The sequence below is a fragment of the Parus major genome, chromosome 10, assembly GCF_001522545.3.
Source record: "Parus major isolate Abel chromosome 10, Parus_major1.1, whole genome shotgun sequence".
Lineage (NCBI taxonomy): Eukaryota > Metazoa > Chordata > Aves > Passeriformes > Paridae > Parus > Parus major.
In genome coordinates this window covers 9,512,686-9,527,539 of record NC_031779.1, presented here as the reverse complement: position 1 = coordinate 9,527,539, position 14,854 = coordinate 9,512,686, and the positions used below count along the sequence as shown (strand labels likewise).

The window sequence follows — 14,854 nt, the reverse complement described above, 5'->3', positions numbered from 1 at the left end:
CCCCTGAGGTAAAATCACAACCATGTGTCAAGAGCAGTGAGGTGAGTTCCTCATCTAACAAGAGTTCCTGAGGTCCCTGTTAAGTCTGGGCTTTCAGTTTGAAGATGTTACAACATATACTGCTGCATGGTACTTGTTAAAAGAGGAGATAAAGGCCTTACCAGAGTGTTAGGAAGGCTAGTGATGGGCAGTGTAAAGGTAAATGTGCAATGCAGGGGATTTTTGCCTTTCATCATTCCTTCCATCACAGTTTACTTTTTTAGATAAAATTGGTTGTCCTGTTGTAGTCGTCTGCAAATAATGGTTGTACTTATTGCATGTTTGTACTTATGTATTCATGTATAGCTTATTATGCTAATATATGCTAATACATATTATCTCATTAAAACCTGAAAATTATTCATCAGCCCATAATCACATGGCTGACTTGCACATCTGGAAAAATCATAGCCTAGGCCACAGGCAGATGATCCATTGCAGCTCATTCCAGGTACAATTGTATCATTTATGTTCCCAGTAGCATCTCGTACAACACAGGAGGCTGTGGAAACAATGATATATTTTTATTTTTCTTCCTTGTGACATTGAAAGAATGTTCTTACCACATTTTGACTCATAAACTGCACACTTTTTGTACAACTGGTGCCCTTAGACTCATCCCAAGGAGCAACATTTCATGTTGGGATTACTTGCCCGTATTGTGACTGAGTTTCTCATGGTCCTTGTAAAGAAATATTTGTGTCTGTTACTTTTAAAATAATCAGCCACTTAACTCATATTCCTGAGATTAGAGACCCAGACAGTGATCAACAGTTAATTGACTAAATCAGAAGTCTTTTGTTTTCCTATTATCACTTTTAAAAGTGCCAGTATTCAGAGCAAACAGATCAGTGAGGCTTTTAGGTCTAGGCATACCCTTTTTGTGTTTAACAAGGGCACAAAATTACTTTAGAGACCAGATCCTCAGCTGTTCAGGTTGTCATAGCCCTGCTGACACCAATATGATGAGAAAAACTTTGAACAGGAAACATTACCTATATTCTTTTTGTTTTTATTAATATTTATGTTGTTTTTTTTTTTCTTATGTCCTAGGGTGACTTTATGATGCTGGTAATCCCCAATCATCTGTTCTGTTTATGCTGGATATTAAGTTCTACACCTTTAAGACTGATTCCAAGAGCAAAGGGAGGGAAAGAAGTGTGCAGTTTGTGTTCAGAAATGGCACTCCTCCATGTTCTGCTCTGGACTGTGTTGTCTGCAGCACAGACAGACTCTGGGACAGAGCTCTCCTTTGCTTTTTAGTTAGGTCTTTTTTTTCAGCTAGCTGAAGCAGAGAAGTTCCCCAGGCTGTGGCTTTTCTTTTTCTTGGATCTTTTAAAACCTGCTCTGGACTGAAAACCCAGGCAAACACTGGGAGCTCACCCCTGAGGCCCGCCAGGACCAGGATGTGGCATTTTCTGGTGCAGGAGGGACTGGTAAGAGACTGAGAGAGCTGAGCTATACCCCACAAAAAGGACTTTCTGAATTTGCCATCTCTTCAGAACAGCAAGAGGTTTGATTGTTTAATATTATTCATTTGTTATGCTTGTGAATACTTTGCTTGTTAAATAAGAAAGTTTTTTCCATTTTTGTCCAAAGAAATCTTTTCTGGAACCAGCTGGGAGAGGGGCCACTTAAATCTGCTTTCTGGAGGGCCCCCTTTGGAAGTTTCCTCACAAATTTGCCCTAAACCACAAGAAGTGAGAAGAAACGTAGGGAGTGTTGATCTCAATATTTTTAGTGGCCAAAATGTAAATTTATATGATGTCTTCAAATTTGTCAAAAACATTAAGAGTCCCAAAATACCCATTGCCTATTTAGGAAACTAATATGCAAACATGGGAAAAAAAAATAAAAATAAGTATTACACCAAAAAATGCACAGCTCTGAAGCTGAAATACAGCTACTGCTTGTGAGAGCAGAGCAATGTTCTCAAATAAACACCAACAATTTATAATATAAAGTGAATTTATAAAAGAAAGTGAAGAATGTCTACTTAAATTTTAACTGCAGGAGGAAATTTGATCCAAATAATGCAATGTCCTGAGCTGAGGCTTGAGTCAAGTATTCTGCCTTACACATTAAGTCCAAGACCCACAGAAGTTAAGAAGACTTGAGAGTAATTTCCCAGAAAAGTGAGTTCTCTGCAGGGCTTTCTGTGGTATTGAGGTATTTGATCATAAGAAAGAGTGTTGCTTACAACCTTCTTTCTTACAATACTATTAAATACAAATGGAAAATTATTTTTCTTGTCCAGAGATTAATTGCTTGTAATGAGAATTTTACTGCATAATCCTCCAACACAGTTCATGGCTTCAGCACAGGCCTCCTTTTCACTCATGCTCATTTTGTTACCTCACATTCCACTACTGTAGAACATGTAGTTGTGTAGTTTCTTTGAGACAGGCAACTGATTTCTGTCTTTGACATGTAATGTATAATATGTGTGTGTTACTGTGCTCCTGTGATTCTCATGAGTGTTCAGTAAGAAGACAAACAGAAGCCATGTGAAATTTCAATGAGAAACAGGAACAAAAGATCAGCAGATTGATCAGAGGTTACTTTGATCTTTATTATGCTTGTGTATACTATCTGCTGCTGATCTTTGTCACTGGATCTTATGCAAGAATGGGGACTTTTGTTTCTATTGATTGCTGCTTTTATTAAACAACTGTTTTGGCATTCAGTAAAATCAAAACTACTGTCTCTCTACACAATAAATCCATGACATGAAAAAGCAGTGAGGCTAATCATTCATTTGCATGCCAAGTTTTCAAACTTAACTGTACAAAAGAGGACATGAAGCAGAGGTTCTGTACTTACCTGCACATATTGCAACAGCAATGTAAGCAATTGTGGTGATCAGAATGGCCAGCATTGTTCCCTGGGGTATGGCACTTTGTGGGTCCTTAAACAAAGCAGTGACAGGGAAACATTGTGAGTTTGTGTGCTGCAGCCTGATTGCATTTGCATGCTGGGAGTTCTACTACACTGTGTATGAAGATACCCTAGAGAGCAGATTTTTATCACTCTGACCTGTGCCAGCATTTCTGGTACCAACACACAGACACAGAAATGCTTCTGTGGTGCAGGACTCCTACCCTGCACATAGTGAAGGATATTCTGCAGGAGCAGAGCTCACATTTATAGCAACAGAAGGGTCCTGAGGTCTGCACTTCTTGAACTCCAAACTCTCTTTACATTGCATTTGGCTTTATTTTAATGTTTAATGATGTAGTGGGTAAATAGTTACTGAACCATCAGACTCTCGTGGATGACAAGATGGGACCATTTTTGGTTAATTGGTAAGATTGATATAGTCACCCTGTACAGAATACAGTACTTCTGTGCTTTGCAACCAGTAATTGTTAGCTGGGTCTTCACAACAGCTTTCTTACACTGTATTGACTTAATTTAGATAATTTAATGAGGCTGGGTTATAATGCTTACAGACTGGCCCACAACAGTATCATCTTTGATAATGCAATTGTAAGTAAGAGTTGAAAGATCTGTACTGTACATTTTAAAAGGATTTTTAATGCTAGACAACCTTACAGTTGTGAGGGTGTGTTTGTTTATGCTAGGAAGAATTTTTTATGAATTTTCTTCTTATGTTGGTTTAGCTTGGTTTTTTAAGTCAAAGATTTGCTGAATGCATTTTAAGTCACAGACTTTTTTGTAACTATGCTTGTTGCAGGGTAAAAAACCAAAATACAAATTTGGAGTTTATTGTGAAGCATGCATGAATTGCTTAACTGGATTAGTAATTAATATAATTTTTAAATGAGGTAAGGATTTATTGAGCTGGAAAATAATTGTGGAGTCACTTCTGCTGCAACTGCAACTTCTGCCTTTGCACTCAGACTACAGTAACTTTATGCAGTTCTGATGTTCATGTTTTAGATCACTGTTTTTGTGGAATCTTGTGGTTATCTTAAGCTCTGTAATATTACATCTTAAGGTTAAATCTTCTTACAACTCAACAACTTTTCTGTTTTATGTTTTTAAAATTTAAACCCATATTTGCTATGCTGTTAGCACTTTAGGGGCTAAACCCCACTGAAGTCAGTAGGACATCACTAGGAAGCTGTCCCTATAAGTAGGCTCTGGAGTAGGACACAACTTGAATGTGTAGTGGCTGCAGGAGCACAGACAATGGTGTTTGTAACAAATTCTAAAAAAAGTTCAATTGGTAAAGTTTACACTTTTTGAACACTCCTTAGCTTGTCTTTTAGATTCTGGAGAGGCTGGTTAATTTAATTAGACTTGTCTAATGCATCTAAACATGCTCAGTGGGGAATCTGCTGCCTGGAGGACTTGTTTACAGAAGTCCACTTACTGTGAGACTGAGACGACTGCAGAGATCCAACGGGAGAACTGCTTCCCTAGGTCTGCTTGCATTGTTTCAAGCAGCTGATGAAAGAAGTGCTGCTGCACTGGGAGTCTGCCATGCAGACAGAGCACCATATATGGCAAAAGAATTGTTTTTGTTCGATAAAAGGATGGAGATTGTGTGAGGCTGGTGCAGTCTCACTGGGCAGAAGTAGAATGGTTTTTGTTTTTTTAATTAAAAATGGAATCTCATTGACGCTATCAGTGGCTCAGTTTCCACGTATTTTCTCTGTGCTTGGCTTGTAAAGCAGTCCTCTGAAAACAAAGGAGCTGAGGCATGCAGCTCAGGGTTAGGAAGGGAAAGAAAATTGGCTCTCTGGGGTGGTAGGATCTGGTGAACTTGTGACTTCTGTGCCAATACAGAAATAGTAGACCTTTAGTTGAATCCTTTAAGGTCTTCAAGCCAATGGATTTATAGGATAAGGCCAAATAACTTTATCTGACATGCTGGGGTTATCAAGCTGTGAGCCATGTCTTGTTGGTGAAGTTTTTTTTCTTTATTTATTTAGGTTGTTTTTTGAATGTTTTTGTCATGAAAACTGGAGGGCACTCAAAACTGATTTCTGTAATTTACCTGTATGTTTAGATACTGGAAATTCCTTCCCCTATAACTGCTAAACTGCAAGAGAAGAATGGGGAACTGACAGAATGGCCACAGCAAGACAGCTGGGCACCCTTGGACCTCCTTTCCCTTTCTCTTCAGACTCTGTTTTTTTTTGTCACAGCTTCAAGCTTGCAGCTTTTTCTTTGAGCAGCAGTACTGACACGGGATTAGGACATACTTGCTTTAACTAAATGCACTGTTTGCTCTGCCCTTACTATGACCCTGAAAACAAAAAGCTGGTCTCTACTGATTCTTGTGAGTACAAACATGAGCTTTCCAGGTATACTTTTTGGGAAAATGGTTGGATTGATGTTTACAAAAGATGAGGTCCAAGAGATACACACATAATTTCTCTTAGAGCATGTGCTGCTAATGGACCATTAATGATACATTATTATAGGTTATTGAAATATGCTTTTAAAAGATATAGCAACCCAAATCTAGCCAAAGTAATTTCTGTAAACACCCATAATGCATTAAGAGAGAATTTGTATGTTTTTAAATAATAAAGCAGGTACTTAAGACATGATTTTGGACTGAATACAGTGTTGATTCATGTTTTGTTTTCTTGTTGTTTTTTCCAACCTATGGCTAATATTATGATGTTTATGAAATACATACTTTCAGATCTCCTGAGATATTGGCTCCTGCAAGAATGCCAGTGGCAGCTGGGAAAAAAATGGCAAACACCGAAAAAAATCCTTCTCCACTTCTGAAATCTGGTCCAAAGTTTTCTGCAAATATTGATGCTGCAAATATAAGTGAGAATGAAATGTAACAGCAGGATTTGATTCCAAAGTTACTTAATGAAGGAGGTGAATAAGCCAGTCTTTCACATCTGGACAACTGGGTTTGAATTTGTCTCACATCACAAGCAAAGTGAATTTGATTTCCTTAGTTTGCTCCCCAGAAGGATGTGCCTGTCTGCATCTCAGAGCTACAGATCCATGTTGGAGTGACAGAAGTGTCACTGCAGCACTTGCTCTTAGCTGTGTGTTAAAAGTTTGTCTGTGCTCCACTGACGTATAAATTACTCAAGCTGCATCTTACTGTGGTGTCAGCTGCAGCAGCAGAGACAGACTCAAAATTAGAGATTAAAGCCATTCCCTTTTTTTGCAAGCTCACTTAAACTTGGGCAGAAGATTCTGATCTTGTGACCTTTTTCAGTGGAATTCTTAGCTTACTATTAAGTCAAAAGAATGCAAACATAATTTTATGATAGGTAGAAGGTTGCTTACCTTGGTAATTAAAAAAGCCTCTCGCCTTCTTTTCAGTGTTGGTAGGAATGACTGTCCCAATAAAGAAGTTTGCAATGGCAACAAGGAGAACAATTAGAAGAATAACTTGAGCCTGTTAATAGAAACAAAAAGATTCTCCTGTTGTTTTTAACTCTGTTGCTGTGGAGATAGCTATATAGTAAGTCATCTGTATCTGTTCCCTATAACAGGTTATTAATTTATATAGTTTTTGAAAATACCAGGAGTCAAGATAGCTGAATCAGCTAATGACTACAGCAGATGCTTTTTACTAAGGGATTAATGAAATATAGTTATAATTTAATTTTAGGTTAGCTTCCTTACAAGAAAAGGCAAAATGGAACAGCTAATGCATTAGTATTAAGTAGTATGAAGTACAAGACATTTTTATATTGTTACAAATTTTTTTAGTTGCAGGGGGTTGTCACTTCAAAGGTTATAATATCAAATTATTTTCTGATCTCTTTTACAAATTGTTCTAGTTTACGTCACAGCAAAAACAAGGGTGCTGTTGAATCTGTTTTCTGGACCTGATTTCGATAGCTTCATTTCACTCTCTAAAGTGTTTCCATTTGAATTTGCATTCTGACCTTTTTTACAGGTGAAGGAATAGCAGAAATCGTTAGAGATTAAGGAATGGGTAACAAATCAAGCTCTTCTGCTGAGAAGGGCTTGAGAGAGTACAGTGATAAAACCATATATTGTTTTTACTGCTGTTTATTCTATCAAACTGTATCAAAAATAAGGGCAAAACAGGCACATAGCCAAAGCTCTAAATGATGCCATGAACTGTAAAAATGTATAACCAAGTTGTCTGCAAAACCTAAACTTCTTTGCTTTTAAATGTATGTTCAAGGAAGAGTTTAGAGTAATTGTGCTTTCATTGAATGTAATGATTAAACTGTTACTGCTTTTAGAAAGATTAAGCATAAACTGAAACTGAGTGCTTTTGCAAATTCTATCTGTTGAATAGCATTCCTCACACATTAATGCTTTACAGCAAGTTAATATACTGCTTGCTTTTATATTCTTTTAAAAGTTTACCTTTGCTTCCCATTCCATGCCAGCAACAGAGATGCCGAGGAGACACACCACGGTGATGGTCCCTATGATTCTGATGTCGTTGGACTCGTCTACCATCAGTGTATCGCTCTCCTGAAAGTGGTTGGAAACGTTGTGAGAACCAGTCTTTCTCTGCCCAACTGGTGGGATCAAGTAACAAGGTGAAATAGAAAGCAGTGAGCTTTCAAAGTGTCAGAGATATATGAGACCAAGTGTTTGTATGTCATATTCCAGCTGGCTTGTTGCAGTTGCAGTTGGGGTTATTTGGCTGTCTGTTCCTATTCTGATTTTGAGATTCTTGTCAAGAAATGTATTATATGTATTCAAAAGGTAGAGATAATGAAAAAGCACTCTGCAGCATGTTTAGACAGACCAGCTTTTTCTCTGCTAAAGATGCCCCTCAAGCCTTAACTAAGACATATCACAACTTATTCAAATACATTATGTAAAACAAACACCACCATCACCACCCCCCAAAAAAAATAAAAGCCATGCAAAACAAAAGAGAAGCAATTTCATCACATACATGAAATATCTATATTTACCTTAAGAAGTTCTACAACTGTTTCAGCAAATCCAACTACATACATGGCAACTGCCACTGCATTTGCAAAGGCAAAGATTAGTCCTATAGATCCACCAAACTCCGGGCCCAGGCTTCTTGAGATAAGATAGTATGCTCCACCTGCAGACAGAAATTATTGTTATTTCAGCACATCAAAACACTCAGCTTTTGCTTTTTTTTTTTTTTCCCCACATAACTAGTACTGGAGAAATCTGTGCTTTTAATCTCACAAACAAAATCAATCTTTGCCCTGCATTAATAGGGGACACTGCAAAAAAAGCAATGTGCTTTATACTGGTTCTGCCTTCAGATTTTTTGGTATGCCTTTCTATTCCAGCAATCTTTTTAAGCATATTAGCATGCAAAAGTGGACCTTGTTATAATTTTTCATGATGCATGATACAGTAACACAAAGGAGAGAGAACTTCACTTCCAAAAAGGTTCTAACTTACATGGATCTATCCCAATGTTAACATGAAAGGTCACGTTCTGTGGTACGTAAGTTCCTGCATCATAGTAATGCAGCGAATCTTTAATGTTTTCTGCATTAAATCTATACACATTTCAATTTGCTGTTGATCCACTGGGAGCAATCACTGCAAATTTAGATATTCTTTCTTTGTTTATAACACCGTTATCTCAAATCCATTTATTTTTCTAATTCAAATCTGCAGATTTTTGTATTTTTCATGAGATTGTATTCACTTACCTCCTCTTACTACTCCATTAGTGCAAATGGCAGACATGGAGATACCTGTCAATGTTGTTACTACTACACTCAGAGCAATAACTATGATTCCAAGACCTGAAAGATCCGAAAAAGAAAGCATATGCAAGTGTATTCCAGTACCTGTTGTGCTTTAGTGACGTAGTAAGAACTTTCCATTTTCCACAGGGCTTAGACCAGACAAGTTATAACTTAAAAGCTCTGAAATGCACCAAAACTTTGTATCACAAAATACCTGTCATGGACTTTTACAGCCAAATTGTTTTCCCATCTTCCAAGGAGGGGCTGAAATGTAAGGAGTGTTATAAAGAAGGCATTAAACTGAAGATATCCGCTAATCTGCATAAGTCTTCAAAATGACAGGAAGAGATGTCTCAGTTTGTTGAAGAATGTCCAACCTGGAATGCTCTGAATAGGAAAGACCGGCTGAAAGGTGAAAGAACTCCATGAAAAGCCAGAGCCATCCCTTGCTCAGCAGTTGGCAGGAACATCTGAAATGTACTTTTCAGACTGAACTGAAACCCGTGGCTTATTAGAAGTGACAGCTCAAACATGCCTTAAATTGTGATGAGAGGTGGCTAGAATTGTTACCTTCCAATTCCATTAGACGTGCCCTTTGGTTTATGGTCCCTCTGGTTCGTCTCATACGAAAATAATACCTAAATACCTTTTGGGGCTTGAAAGCATTAGTAACCCTAAGATTTTTACCTCCACGGACAAACCCATTAGTTGCTATTGCAGAAGTTGACAACCCAGTAATTGAGGTTACCATCGTGGCCAGAAGAATTATGATTACTCCAAGACCTGTTAGTAATAAGAAGATAAAATATTTTACTCATGTTCCATGTTTCCTACAAATCATTCTTTCTTTAAATTGAATTTTCAGGCCAGAATCACAGCAATAAACTGAAAAGATGGTTTGTTCACCACTTGCAGCTTGCAGAACATTTTCATGAAGTCCATGTCACGATAGTAAATTATTCCCATCAGTCTTCAAGCAGTGATTCTTTCTGATAGGAGTACCCTGCCCAGGAATTCTTATGATTTCCAAAGGATGGAGGAAATAAACAAACATGCCTTGACATGGATGCTTATATCTACCTTTAAAACACATGGCTGTTTAAATAAAGAAATAGACACATTAACCAGAGCTCTTGTAACAATGCTGTTTCTTTCACCAGTTGATTGAATGTTGAATCAAAGGAAGACTGACTGTATAGATTCATAATGCATGAAGACAAAGAGCCTGTCAGGCAGAGGGACAAGACCTGACTGGGAGCCTTCTACATCCTCACTTGCTAAACTATCAAGTGCTGGGCTTTCCCACCCTCTGCCCATTGGCCTCTGTCCCTGCAAAGAAAGTAGTTTTACTCTAACACAAAACAAATACTTGAAAATGGAAATACTTCTCTTTAGATGCCATTTACTTTAACAGGTGACCTGTAATGTATAGTCATAGAGAACTTAAGAGTTTTTCTTTTATTTAGCTCATATCACAATGATAATCAAACACCAGAATATCAGTGATAGGTGATTAGTTATACATAACTGGGTTTCAGTGTAAGACTGAAATCTGAGATTATTTCCAATATGGCTGGGTTTCTGTTAACTTCGAAACTGCTAGAAACTACATGAGCAGGATGTACTTTGTTTGATTTAGAATCATAGAAGCACTGGTTTGAAGTGACTTCTGAAGGTCTGTAGCTCAGCCTCCCATAGGAGAACTACTGCCAACACAGGATTAACACAGTGATGACCTTGGCTCGCTGGCTCTTGAAAACCTCTGTGGATGAAGATCCCACAGCCTCTTTGGATTGCGTGTTCTAGGGCTAGACTGCCTTCCCGAAAAAAAAGCTTTTGTTTGTGTACAAACTGCACCTCCCAAGGTACAATTGCAGCTACTGCTGTTACATTTCTGGCACTACCTAGAGGAGTTTGTAGTTCCAGATCTCCTTTTTTATTTCAAGTCAGGTGAAGAAATAATATGTTTTTCTCTCAACTTTATTGCTTTTATTCTCATTTCTATCTATGAGAAGGAAGAGAGAAAACCAGGAGAAAAAAATAAAGAATTACAGTTTGGTGCCAAGCCTGGAATCAGTTCTTAGTTTCATCTGAACTTGCTAAGGCTTATGCAATATCTGCCTTGTTTCTGTAGGGTACAATAGGCATTCCATAGGTTCAATAAGCATTCAGTGTGGAGAATATACATTGCTTGTAGCTGCATTTATTGACCAGGGCTCATCCAAATTGAAACTTAGATCCTACAATTGACATTGAGCTAGAAGTACCACAAACTCATTGATTTATCTGCTGTATTTCTACTATCTGACTTACAGATCAGATTCCTGAGTTCAGTTCATGCTGGATGGTTATAGACATCCAGTCCCTGAATTAATGTTCTTAGCTGCTTAAATTATAGCCATGTTATCACAATCCTTTAAGTTAGAACAATGTAATGTGTGAGCCATAAATAATATATAACATAATATAGGATATTTAAAGTGATTTGAGCCTCTAATAAATCACGTTAACCTTACTGATTTCTGAACTCTTACTATAACCAGTCAAGCAAGTGTTTTATGTGCAGGTCTGTATAAAAAAAATCCAAATGGTCATTCTTTTTGGTCAGCTACTATTACATAGAAGCATATTGTTCAACCATGCAAATTTTGTGTCTGAGAAGTGGCTGGATATGACTTTAAGAGCTGTTATCTCTTAAACTGAGTAAGTAGATACAAAATTCTCAAAGCAGTTTTGAAGTTATTTGCTAAGTGTACATGCATCCTAAGGATACTTTTCAAGGATGTTCTATTGCATTTTTCAATTCATATTGTTAACATGTATATGATAAATAGGGTCAGATATTTTGCTAATCTGATAGGAGCATCTTCATGGGAAGGCTTTAATCAAAATTTAAAAAAGAATATTTTAGCATTTAAGAAGAAAAGTGCATAAAATAAAGTGTCACAAGCAAAACATCATTGTAATATAATGTAATGTAACATAATTTTAATATTTGGAGCCAGATTTGCAGGTAGCATAAGCTTGGTGCTTTCCTCTCCCTTTGTCTTACCATTCCATGTAGAGGTACAAATACAGATTTCAGAGAGTCCCCAGATATTAGCAGACAAGTTTTGGACCTGGAATCTTGTCAGAACCATACTGTCCCTTTTTTCCTAGCTAATGATAGCCAGAGATCCTTGTGGAATCCTATTTTTTCCCCTGTAAGAGCTTTTGCCCAAGACAGCCTATCAGGGTGTGGAAATAATTGGGTTGTCTCTCTTTGGCCCTCTAATGATGGGGATGTAAATGGTGCCCAGATGGTGGTTTAACAGTCTCATTTAATTTCCATGTTAGCAGCAGTACCCAGTGAAATCCCTGAGCCCTGGTGATGATGAGCTTCTATCACTGTTCTCCTTAAGCAGCTTGGATGGGGACTTAAAGCTTATTGCTTATAAGGTATTCAAAAAATGCATTGAGAAATGATTTAAATGGAATTTGACGTCTCATTTTAAAAAGTAAAAGTGTAACATATAACACTTGCATAACACATGCAATTTAAAAAAGCAACAGCAGAGCAATAAACCATAAGAAAGAAGAGCCTGCTTATCAATGAGTTAAAATGGTAAAATTAAAAATGAAAGCAGAAAGGTTGTAACTGATGTTGGTGCAAATTAATGTTAAAATCTGATTAAAGTTTAGATTGAAAACCAGGCATATGGCCCCTAAGTAAGTTGTTTCAAAATGAATTACTCTTGCCTATGGCTATTCTCACACCTCAAAACAAAGTAATACTTCTTGATGATCTCAATAAGTTACTAAACTGCCCTTAAAAACTAATTTTGCATGAAACCCCAGAGCAAAGTCTTGGCAATATTAAGATGCAGAATTTTCATGGCAAGGCATATAGTTATGAGTGCCCTGGGCTGTATGTGCTCATTTGGTATGCATCATAAAGTCAGAAAGCACCCTTTTGTCAGGCACAGTGCTGGAGCCATGCATGGAGCACTGCAGAAGTAGTAAAGTTCTTCCGCTTAGTTCTGGATCTTTTATTGTTGGTTGGTTTTTCTTTTCCCATTTGTGTCTCTGTAAGTTTGTGATTTTTTTCTTAGTAAGCATTTAATTTGTTATCTTTTTATTAAAAGGTCAGTCTTGCTCAAATGAAACTTCTAAGAACGTACTGCTTTTTATTGGAAATGAGACTTCAACTGTGCAAAATTTTCATGATTTTCCTTTCACTTCCATTGACAAGGATGTGAATGATAGTTATATTCAATCTGATTTTGAGCAGTGATTTTCATCCAAGCCCAGCAGAGCTGACACCCCTCAATATAACTGAATATTTCCATTCTGTGATTATCCAAACTGGACTACTTGCCATCCTGCCTTTGCTTTTTTTTGTAACATCTGGGTGCCAGTCAAAAATCAGGGTCCCATTGCTCTAATTGTATGATGATGGATCACAGAGGGACACTGCCATGGCAGCTTAGGTTTCTGTGCTTCCCCAGAGCAGGAGCCCTAAAAAGGGAGTTGTAGCCCCCAGCTGTGGGACATAGCACTCGCTGAGCTGCTCTTGCTGTGCTGGAGACTTGCAGTGATGGGAGCACTTCCCTCTCTCACTGGATCCACTGAACACTGCAATATTCTGGATGGAGGCCTCTGGGCTCAGTCTCCCAGGGATTTGGGTTCTGGAATTTGGGTTAATTAAATTGCACAGTGAAAAAGCAAAGATACAGCACACAATGAAATATACTTATTTCATTTATATGAAAGCTGTAGCAGAGTTTTTAAAACTTAGTCTTTCATAGTACAGTAGTATCAAGTGCTGTTCTGTAGTTAAAAATAACAAAATCCTGATGAGCTGAGACCTCCTTCCAGTTCTGTTTTCATCTTGGCAGAGAAGTGTGAAGAAGTGTTGTTTATAATATGTAGATGACAAGGTTTGGGTTTCACAGATAAGCAAAGTGTGAACTCTTAAAGGTTAACTCTGTACGCACATATTAGAAATTGGCCCAAGTCATAAAGTTTACATCTGTTACAGGATCTAAATACAAATTTCACTAAAGCTCAGAAATATTCAAATGTGATGATCATATGCATAGTTAACAGATCTGTGCCTCTAAGCAGTAATTTGGCTGTGAGTCTGGAAAATTCCAATAGTTTGGAGGATTAATGTCTTTTACCCTGGCAAGCATTTGAAAACATGATTTAGTTCAACATGCAAATGCACATCTCAGATTATATATTAATCATGATCATGTATAGTTTATCCTTTTTATCCCTTTCACAGTTGAAAATGATATTAAATAAGATACATACCAATTCCCGCTTGACCTACAATCCAGGATAGTCGAATAAAGAGCATCACACCCCAAATATTAAGCATGCATCTTACCTAGGTTTTAAAGAAAAATTACTGCATTAGTTCAGTGTTGAAAGTAATGTTTAAAATCAAAAGGGTGATAAAGTCCATTTCACCCCAAACATCCCTGAAGTCTGCCTCCCTCTCAATAATTCTTCAAAGACTTAAGTGTAATAGAACTGATTTTATTTTCTTTTAATGATTTTTTTAGAAATACAGGTAAGTTTCTCACCAGCACACCCTTCACCCAACCAAACTTGACAAATCCCGTTTTGTTTTCTTCTTCCTTGCTGACTGCTGTCTCATCTCCAGTGGTGCTTTCTCCATTTACCACTCTCTCAACTGAGCCGGTGCTCACAGCAATGTTCTGGAAGATCACACAGAAGACAAATACATTTTTTGTGCCAGGCAGAGGACACCTGGCTGCATGAGGGAGACATAATAGAAAAGAATTCAAAAGATCAGGAATCTTATTCAGAATGTTACAGTCACTGCAGTGGAGAGCAATATTTTGCTTACACCAGGCATCAGTGTGGAGAATATACACAAGGTGGGCTTGTTAACAAGGGAAGGAGATGAAAGAATCACTTAAGCAAAGTAAATACATTATTACCTGATCTGATACAAACCCATTTTTATTATATTTATTTATATTCTATTTCTAATTTATATAATATTTATTTATATTATATATCTATTATATCTATAGCTGTTTTATTACACATATATGTTGTGTTGACATGTTAGTAGAACAGCTAACACAATGAGGGTCTTGTGGTTGGTCTCTGCGTGCTCTTGCAGCAATTTATGTATAATGCTAAGTTTAGAAACCGGGGTAATTGCAAAC

At 37.4% G+C, this 14,854-nt stretch overlaps 1 protein-coding gene and 1 long non-coding RNA gene across 5 annotated transcripts in view; one reads left to right on the top strand and one right to left on the bottom strand.

Moving 5' to 3' along the window:
• The window catches only part of SLC12A1 (solute carrier family 12 member 1), a 47,550-nt gene that overhangs the window by 26,153 nt on the left and 6,543 nt on the right, over positions 1 to 14,854 (bottom strand). For 2 of the 3 annotated variants that reach the window (XM_015638723.2, XM_015638722.1), the window contains exons 3-11: positions 14,240 to 14,374; positions 13,965 to 14,040; positions 9,354 to 9,449; positions 7,899 to 8,038; positions 7,336 to 7,446; positions 6,274 to 6,385; positions 5,657 to 5,784; positions 2,863 to 2,947; positions 390 to 541 (exon numbers count right to left, since the gene is read on the bottom strand). In XM_015638723.2, coding sequence (XP_015494209.1) covers positions 390 to 541; positions 2,863 to 2,947; positions 5,657 to 5,784; positions 6,274 to 6,385; positions 7,336 to 7,446; positions 7,899 to 8,038; positions 9,354 to 9,449; positions 13,965 to 14,040; positions 14,240 to 14,374 — 1,035 coding nt within the window. Of the gene's footprint in view, positions 1 to 389; positions 542 to 2,862; positions 2,948 to 5,656; positions 5,785 to 6,273; positions 6,386 to 7,335; positions 7,447 to 7,898; positions 8,039 to 8,627; positions 8,724 to 9,353; positions 9,450 to 13,964; positions 14,041 to 14,239; positions 14,375 to 14,854 lie in introns of all 3 variants that reach the window. The other variant, XM_015638725.1, reaches the window with a different exon arrangement.
• LOC107209283 lies at positions 1,326 to 5,641 on the top strand. Of its 2 annotated transcripts, none has more exons than XR_001523507.1 (4): positions 1,326 to 1,475; positions 2,053 to 2,174; positions 3,737 to 3,827; positions 5,157 to 5,641. It is a non-coding gene; the product is annotated as an uncharacterized LOC107209283 (long non-coding RNA). The 2 variants fall into 2 exon arrangements; XR_001523506.1 differs by having other exon boundaries at positions 1,326 to 1,552.